The following is a 9,839-nucleotide window of genomic DNA, read 5'->3' on the forward strand; positions in this document are numbered from 1 at the left end:
TAAATAAAAAAGGAAGGAATCCCACTATAATCAAATTCTTACTGTATAAAAATAACAAACTCCTTACATTTGTGGTGGCAAAATTAGTATAAAAAACAAAGCCCTTAATAAACGCTACATCGTCACGTTACTTAACAAGCTCTCCGGCTTCCGTAGCATAAAACATTTTGACGTCAGCGTAAATATCCGGTGGTAGCTCGACAAACTATCCTTACATTTCTGTGCTCTCTTTGGCAACATCATGGAGTTGTTTCTTTCTGGTCCACGTCTTCATTTTTGCAATGCTTATTTTCCTACTGGAGCATCTGTTCGTGATCTAGTTGATATTTTTACGAAAGTAAAGGTTAGTATCAAAATGATCGTGTTATCAATTAAACTGAAATATTACTTCATAGGTTCCACATCCAACAAGCTAGCTACTGGTAGTTAGATAACTAACGCGGCAATGTTATTAGCGGAAGCTAGCTATCTAGTTTAACAAACATGCCAACCAGGATTTGAACATACGTAGTATTTTCTGCTATGCTATTCTGCGCTGTTTTTTTTTTTATTTATTTTTTTTTTAAACTAGCTAGTACTGGCAGTACTAATACTAGTGGGGATGTGCATCTTTCCCTTTCAAGACGATTCGATTCGCATTTAACGTTAGATGGGCTCCGATGCGATTCAATAACGAAACATTTCTCTACATTTTAGTCATTTAGCACATGGTTCCCAAACTTTTTTTGGTGGGTTTATGAAGAACTCCGTCCGGCTTTAAACGTAGTCTTGAAAGTTGTTATAGTAGAATATGCAATTTCGAAATTGAGTAGTGCACCATCAGGTCCTCTTGTCATGTTTGTCATTGCATACATTTTTAGATAGCTATTTATAACTTGTCAGAAATGTCCAGATCAACTAGCCTATGTCAGCAGGTTTTTTTAATGTAGTTTTTTTTTTGCCCGTAGATATTGTTATTTTTTTTGTCACTCAAATATTGCATGAATGCACATTTAGATATAGCAAATTGTATAGAATTGCAAAAAGAAAGTAGCTTAAAAACTGCACTTTTTTTGTGCGCCGCATGACGATGTGTAGAATTTCTGGAATTAAGCTTTAACTCTGCAAAATTCTCTCCACCAACAAGAGGGGTGTGAACGGTTTGTGTCATGGATAGTGTTTTTGCCAATAGAAATAGACGTGGGCGTGGGATGTTACCCAATGCTGGAAGTGGGGTTGCCCCAATTGAAAATGTTTGAGAACCCCTGATTTAGCAGATGTAATCCAGAGTGATTTACAGTTAGTGCTTTAATCTTAAAATAGCTAGGGGGGGACAACCACATATCACATGCATATAAATGAACATTTTCCTCAAAGTAGCTATCATTAGTCAGAGCTAGAAAGGGGGGATGCAAGTGCTGGTTCAGTTGTTTATTTTTGTTAATCTCTTGTGTACAGATGAAACGGCAAAAATCTGTCAAAGCCCAAGTAGAACAACATGCATGGTCCAAGACTTGCTTGAATATAGGGATCTGATAAATGATGGATTTACTCTTTTTCTTGATTTTCCAGCTGAAATCACCAACAGATTTAAAGTGTTAGAGCTAGTAATATATCAATATTTATCTTTAAAAAAAATAGGGAAAACAAAGCCAATGAATAAATGGCATGAATTTGGATTTCACCCCATCTCATCAAACGGTTTAGACCGTTTGGAAGTTTTGACACACTTGAGTTAGCTTCTCTTCTCCTGCTTCAACCAAGCAGTGCGGATAGCTAAAGAAGTCATACCCAAGAAGACTCGAGTCTGTAATTGCTGCCAAAGGTGCTTCAACAAAGTAAAGTAATGGGTCTGAAACTTATGTAAATGTGATATTTTAGTGTTTATTTTTAATAAATTTGGAAACATTTCTAAAATCCAGTTTTTACTTTGTCATAATGCAGTATTTTGTGTAGATGGAGGGGAATACATTTTATTTAGTTTTTTTAATTTAATAAGGCAGTAATGTAACAAATTGTGGAAAAAGTCAGTCTCTGAATACTTTAAAAAAATGTGACCTTTATTTAACTAGGCAAGTCAGTTAAGAACAAATTCTTATTTACAATGACGGCCAAACCCGGACGACGCTGGGCCAATTGTGCGCCACCCTATGGGACTCCCAATCACGGCTGGATGTGATACAGCCTGGATTTGAACCAGGGACTGTAGTGAAGCCTCTTGCACTGAGATGCAGTGCCTTAGGCCGCTGCGCCACTTTCTGAATGCATACGCACACACACTCTGTTTTCAAGTGAAACTATTGCTGATGGTGAACCTGAACAATCAAAATAAAATCAAATGTAATCTCAGATCATCGTGTGTATCCAGATGAGTTGTCTCCTGCGGTAGCTTTGGCTACATTTAATCCGGTAACAGCACGTTTGATAAAATAACCTAGCAAATGATATACTCATCTAATAAAGCCTATTATTGCTCAATCCATTTTACAAACATTTGAATGCTAAAGGTGACGCATAGATGTGCCAGATCAGGAATAAGCCTACCTCTCGTTGGTCAGCGCGTAAAAGCTGCATACAGTGTGCGATTTGACTAGGCTACTGATATTGCATGGGGTTGTAGCTCAATGACTGTCAACACAATTAAATGCTTAGTTCTACACTGAAGGAGAGAACGCAGTTGTTACAAAATATTATTTATTTTCCAAAGGTAGAAAGTAATTTGAGGGGAAAAAATTGGGACAGATGCTTCGTAACGTTTGAATCAATTTCCTGGCCTATGCTACATTTGGATCGGTTTGGAGTTCTGAAGACCAACCGCACTCATATCTTAAACATTTGAACCGTGGACCGATGCGTATTGTTCAATCATTACGTCCCTACTAGCTAGCTACTTGCCTAACGTTTCTTCTATCGTTTTCAGGGAATCCCGTCATCGGATCTCTATGTCAAGAATAATGGACGACTATCAGAGCTTGATGAGAAATTGCAGGCTGGAGCGGTGTATCGACTGGAGCCTCGTCTCTGTGGAGGGAAAGGAGGTAACTAAGTAGTTATTAGTCTTGTCCCTTAGACTTGCAGTAACAGGTTCATTACTATAACTTCTATCTAGATGGTTAGCTAGCTACTTAAGAAAATGATAATTTACTGTTAAGCCTAAAGTTAGTGGACAGGTGTGAAATGTTGCTTACATTATTCTGAATAAGTGAGTAAATGAATAACTAACTGTTCCATTATTTGTAACTGGCAGGCTTTGGGTCTATGCTTAGAGCTCTTGGGGCACAAATTGAGAAGACCACAAACCGCGAAGCCTGCAGAGACCTAAGCGGAAGGAGACTAAGAGATGTCAACCATGAGAAAGAGTAAGTTAGTCACCCACAGACTCAATTTTATCTGGTATTTTGAAGTATTTTTCTAAATAGGTGTTTTTGATGAAGTTCACCTGGTGGATTTGATCGTCAGTTTGCACTTTTGGTACAATGGAATGGATAAATTGCATGAATAAATAGGTAATGAAAATGTAGTCATTGTGTGTGTGTGTGTGTGTCTTCAGGATGGTAGAGTGGCTTAAGAAGCAGGCAGACCGCGAGGCAGAGAAAGAGCAAAGGCGTCTGGAGAGACTGCAGAGAAAGCTGGCCGAGCCCAAGCATCACTTTACAGACCCAGACTATGAGCAGCAGTGCCACGATCTCTCAGAACGCCTGGAAGACTCTGTTTTAAAAGGCACGAATTTCAATTGGATATTTAGAATGAAATGGTAGAATAGTATGTTTATTGTCCATTTGTAAGAATGGTGATGTCTGTTTTTCACCCAACCCCTCTGAGAGACACGGAAGCTGCACAGGGCCAAACAGTGCAGAGCCCCTGGTGTAATTTCTATACAGATATATTTATATATACACTTCCGGGCACAAGTTTTAGAACACCTACTCATTCAAGGGTTTATCTTTATTTTTACTATTTTCTACATTGTATAATAATAGTGAAGACATCAAAGCTATGAAATAACATATGTGATCATGTAGTAATCCAAAAAGTGTTAAACAAATCAAAATATATTTTAGATGTTAGATTCTTCAAAGTAGCCACCCTTTGCCTTGACATCTTTGCACACTCTTGGCATTCTGTCAACCAACTTCATGAGGTAGTCACCTGGAATGCATTTCAATTAAGGTGTGCCTTGTTAAAAGTTCATTTGTGGAATTTCTTTCCTTAATACATTTGAGCCAATCAGTTGTGTTGTGACAAGGTAGGGGGGGGTAGCCCTATTTGGTAAAAGACCAACTCTGTATTATGGCTCCCGAGTGGTGCAGCGGTCTAAGGCGCTGCATCTCAGTGCTAGAGGCGTCACTACATTATTTCAAGAACTTTGAAAGTTTCCTCAAGTGCAGTCACAAAAACCATCAAGCGCTATCATGAAACTGGCTTTCATGAGGACCGCCACAGGAATGGAAGATCCAGAGTTACCTCTGCTGCAGAGGGTAAGTTCATTAGTTACCAGCCTCAGAAATTGCAGCCCAAATAAGTGCTTCACAGAATTCAAGTAACAGACCCATTTCAACGTCAACTGTTCAGGGGAGACTGTGAATTAAGCCTTCATGGTCAAATTTCTGCAAAGAAACCACTACTAAAGGACACCAATAATATGAAGAGACTTGCTTGGGCCAAGAAACGTGAGCAATGGACATTAGACCGGTCTGAGTCCAAATTTGAGATTTTTGGTTCCAACGGCCGTGTCTCTTTGAGACGCAGTGTCGGTGAACGGGTGATCTCTGTATGTGTATTTCCCACCGTAAAGCATGGAGGAGGAGGTGTTATGGTGTGGGGGTGCTTTGCTGGTGACACTGTCTGTGATTTATTTAGAATTCAAGGCACGCTTAACCAGCATGGCTACCACAGCATTCTGCAGCGATACGCCATCCCATCTGGTTTGGGATTAGTGGGAATATCATTTGTTTTTCAACAGGACAATGACCCAACACACCTTTAGGCTGCGTAAGTGCTATTTTACCAAGAAGGAGAGTGATGGAGTGTTGCATCAGATGACCTAGCCTCCACAATCACCTGACTTCAACCCAACTGAGATGGTTGGGATGAATTGCACCACAGAGTGAAGGAAAAGCAGCCTACAAGTGCTCAGCATATGTGGGAACTCCTTCAAGATTGTTGGAAAAACATTCCAGGTGAAGCTGGTTGAGAGAATGCCAAGCGTTTGCAAAGCTGTCAAGGCCAAAAGTGGCTATTTGAATCTCAAATATAAAATATATTTTGATTTGTCTAACACTTTATTTGGTTACTATATGATTCCATATGTTATTTCATAGTTTTGTTGTCTTCACTATTATTCTACCATGTAGAAAATAGTAAACATAAAGAAAAACCATTGAAAGAGTATGTGTATCCAAACTTTTGACTGGTGCTGTATATATATATTCTTAATGATCTGTGCTGTGGAAAATGATGAATGTATAGAGCTGTTTGTTCCATAGAACTAATTCAAGGATGAGTAACAGTCTGTTTTTTAGGAATGCAAGCCTCTTCCAGCGGACTAGTGAAAGTAGACGAGGCACCAAAACGCAAAAAGCCACCTCCAAACAAAGGCCAAGGGAAAAGCAAGAAGAAATGCTTTTGGTGAATGAGCTTTGTCATCTTGGTTTAACATTTTTGTAAAAAAATAAATATAATAATAATCTTTGCAGACTCTTTAAAAAAAAATATATAATAATAAAACATGCCAAAAAAGTGTCATGAGGACAAAACTGATAGTGGAATGTTTTGGATATTACAGGACGGGTGTTGGTGGCCTGGATGACCTGGACAGCTCTGAGGATGATGATGATGCAAGCGAAAGCGGGAACTCTCCCTCCACATCTGCTTCAGGTTCAGGGGTACCCGATTGTCCCGTAAAGGGAGCAACGTCAGCTCACACATCAGCCTCTCAGAGCAGAGCGGAACACACAGCAACTTCAGAAGCTCCTAGTGCAAGCAGCAACTCCATCTCAGGACCCAGCTCTCCAGAGAGCCCAGCAGAGGTGCAGACACGATCTCAAGCAGAGGCAGCAGCTTCAGGTGGTAGTGGGGAGCAGAAGGAGGTGGTCCCCACAGAAGAAACATTCCCGAAGACCAACAATCTAGGCGTAGCTCAGAGTAGCGTCAACCAAGCCGCTGTGAGTTTCTTAATGTTCCACTCAAGATTTGTCCTCTTGGGCCTTGTTAGTTCATTATTTAATGTTTTACATTTTCATTATCCATACTTGCTCCTTCGTTGTTCTGGGTCATTACATTTACATTTTAGTCATTTAGCAGACACTCTTATCCAGAGCAACTTACAGTAGTGAATGCATCCATTTCATTTAATGTATTTATTTATTTATTTTTTGCACTGGCCCCCGTGGGAATCGAACCCACAACCCTGGCGTTACAAACACCATGCTCTACCAACTGAGCCACAGGGAAGGTCATCACAGAATTTAAGCAGCTTTCCTTGTGACCATAATGCAAATGAGAAGTTGGGATGACCAAAGATGTTTAATGGCTCACAATGCACCACGAAAGGACATTGCAACAAGACTAATTGCAGTCATGCAAAATAGAACAGTGTAATGAACAGTTACTTTTAAAGATTAACTCATGTGTGTTTCTCCCCTGGTATGCAGTGTGAAGATGCACCCTTAGACCTCCAGGCAGTGCACTCAGACAAGGAGTTGGAGACTTTGGGGTTGGACAGGCTAAAAGCGGAACTGATTGCACGGGGGATGAAGTGTGGGGGAACCCTGTCCGAGCGCGCTGCTCGCCTTTTCTCCACCATAGGGCTTTCTGCAGAGGACATTGATCCTGCCCTATTGGCCAAACCCAGCAAGGGCAAGAAGCAATGACTGCCTAGTTTCTATTACAGCACCATATAATAATGAGTCTTATGCTGAGTGGACTCTTGATAACTTGGTGACAATTAAGGCAACAGATATAACTATGCCATGAGCCCCAGATTCGAAGTGTCTGATTATTTTGTTTGCCCCAAATAGTGGACACATTTAAAGATTGTCCCAGCTATTGGATATATCCCAGAATTCTCCTGTTCTTAATTCATTTTAGAAAGTTTTTCTGGAGTAGATTGTACTTTTTTTAAATTCTTAAGTCAGTGTACTGTCCCTTATGTTGGATGAAGTGGCACAAATTAAATTAAGTTTCTCGTTATCACAGTAGCTCGGTTTTTATCCAATTGGTGACAGATTTTCATGCAAATATTCTAAAACTAAATGCGCAATTTCCAACTAGAGATGTTACCATCACGTGACTCCAAGTTTACTTTGCTATGATGGTTATTATATCAACATTTTAGAGTATCAAGGTGTTTCCACTGCCATTTCTCATGTAATTAATTTTCCAGAAACACAAAGTTCCCACCTTGTGTAGCTTATTGTGTTTTGTTGACATTTGGAAAGTTTACTGACACTATTTGCTGTTTCCATCAGGACTGTGACTTTTTTTTTTTTTATCCAACGTACTTTACTCACATAAAAAGGTTGGATGGCCACCTGGTTAGTGAGTGGTTGTTCTCACAACCAAAATCTTTTTAGGACAGAGTTATTCTTTGGCTTAAAAATTTGGTTCATTACTCTGGAAATTGCTTTCTTGTTTTTCTGTGGTCTTATATGTACCCATGTTCTTTATTTGGATATATGGTTGAATAAAAGGCCTTTCTCAATGTTTCAAGGAGTTATTGTATTAAGTAAAAGTACATCAATGTGACTTCAATTGTTTTAATCCACAAACAATATTTTTCTCCTCATAGAACAAAAGGGGTTATCAGATGTTTTAAATCAAGCCTGAATTTAAGGAATACGATGGCTTGCAATTTTTTTTAATGTCTTTAGTCAGAAATCACAAATGTAGCTAACAAAGGTGAATTCATTTAAAGCCGCAACCTGCCATTTCAACAGCCTGCCCCTGCCGCTTTGTTTGGTTAATTGAGGGATGGGGCTGAGGAAATATAACCATTCTCAAATTCACAGCAAGCTGGATGCAAGGATTGATAGTCTTATCTTATTTAAACTACAAATTGTTTACAAACACTTATACTGAACAAAAATAAGACGCAACATGTAAAGTGTTGGTCCCATGTTTCTTGAGCTGAAATAAAATATCTTAAATATGTTTTTTGAGTGTATTGAAAAAGTCTCATTTTGTGCACCCTTTTGTTAAACAGCATGATCATTACACAGGTGCACTTTGTGCTGGGGCCAATAAAAGGACACTGAAAGGTGCAGTTTTATCACATGGCACAATGCCACAGATGTCTTGTTCTGAGGGAGTGTGCAATTGGCATGCTGACTGCAGGAATTTCCACAAGAGCTGTTGCCAGAGAATCTAATGTTCATTTCTCTACCATCCGCTGCCTCCAATGTTGTTTTAGAGAATTTGGCAGAATATCCAACCGGCCTGACAACCGCAGACTACGTGTAACCACACCAGCTAAGGACCTCCACATCTGGCTTCTTCACCTGCGGGATCGTCTGAGACCAGCTGATAAAACAGGAGTATTTCTGTCTGTAATAAAGGCCTTTTGTGGGGATAAACTCATTCTGATTGGCTGGGCCTGGCTCCCAAGTGGGTGGGTCTATGTCCTCCCAGGCCCACCCATGGCTGCGCTCCTGCCCAGTTGTGGAATCCATAGATTAAGGCCTAATGAATTCATTTCAATTGACTGATTTCAGTTGACTGAAACTCAGTAAAATTGTTGAAATTGTTGCATATTGCGTTTATATACAGTGAGGGAAAAAAGTATTTGATCCCCTGCTGATTTTGGTCGTTTGCCCACTGACAAAGAAATTATCAGTCTATAATTTTAATGGTAGGTTTATTTGAACAGTGAGAGACACAATAACAACAAAAAAATCCAGAAACACTCATGTCAAAAATGTTATTAATTGATTTGCATTTTAATGAGGGAAATAAGTATTTGACCCCCTCTCAATCAGAAAGATTTCTGGCTCCCAGGTGTCTTTTATACAGGTAACGAGCTGAGGTTAGGAGCACACTCTTAAAGGGAGTGCTCCTAATCTCAGTTTGCTACCTGTATAAAAGACACCTGTCCACAGAAGCAATCAATCAATCAGATTCCAAACTCTCCACCATGGCCAAGACCAAAGAGCTCTCCAAGGATGTCAGGGACAAGATTGTAGACCTACACAAGGCTGGAATGGGCTACAAGGCCATCGCCAAGCAACTTGGTGAGAAGGTGACAACAGTTGGTGCGATTATTCGCAAATGGAAGAAACACAAAAGAACTGTCAATCTCCCTCGTCCTGGGGCTCCATGCAAGATCTCACCTCGTGGAGTTGCAATGATCATGAGAACGGTGAGGAATCAGCCCAGAACTACACGGGAGGATCTTGTCAATGATCTCAAGGCAGCTGGAACCATAGTCACCAAGAAAACAATTGGTAACACACTACGCCGTGAAGGACTGAAATCCTGCAGTGCCCGCAAGGTCCCCCTGCTCAAAAAAGCACATATACATGCCTGTCTGAAGTTTGCCAATGAACATCTAAATGATTCAGAGGACAACTAGGTGAAAGTGTTGTGGTCAGATGAGACCAAAATTGAGCTCTTTGGCATCAACCCAACTCGCCGTGTTTGGAGGAGGAGGAATGCTGCCTATGACCCCAAGAACACCATCCCCGCCGTCAAACATGGAGGTGGAAACATGCTTTGGGGGTGTTTTTCTGGCAAGGGGACAGGACAACTTCACCGCATCAAAGGGACAATGGACGGGGCCATGTACCGTCAAAGCTTGGGTGAGAACCTCCTTCCCTCAGCCAGGGCATTGAAAATGGGTCGTGGATGGGTATTCCAGCATGACA

The 9,839-nt window shown here is 40.4% G+C and overlaps 1 protein-coding gene and 1 non-coding gene across 2 annotated transcripts; one reads left to right on the plus strand and one right to left on the minus strand.

Annotated features, from left to right (window-relative positions):
* Window positions 1-165: 165 nt before the first annotated feature.
* Window positions 166-7,685, plus strand: LOC106565011 (replication stress response regulator SDE2). The gene is made up of 7 exons (XM_045691328.1): window positions 166-343; window positions 2,900-3,017; window positions 3,227-3,338; window positions 3,530-3,699; window positions 5,502-5,607; window positions 5,765-6,143; window positions 6,633-7,685. Exons 1-7 carry the CDS (start codon window positions 242-244, stop codon window positions 6,849-6,851), a joined length of 1,206 nt encoding a protein of 401 aa, XP_045547284.1. The 5' UTR covers window positions 166-241; the 3' UTR covers window positions 6,852-7,685.
* Window positions 6,353-6,432, minus strand: trnat-ugu (transfer RNA threonine (anticodon UGU)). Its single transcript has one exon. It is a non-coding gene; the product is annotated as a tRNA-Thr (tRNA).
* Window positions 7,686-9,839: the final 2,154 nt, after the last annotated feature.

This window comes from Salmo salar, chromosome ssa12 (genome assembly GCF_905237065.1).
Source record: "Salmo salar chromosome ssa12, Ssal_v3.1, whole genome shotgun sequence".
NCBI lineage: Eukaryota > Metazoa > Chordata > Actinopteri > Salmoniformes > Salmonidae > Salmo > Salmo salar.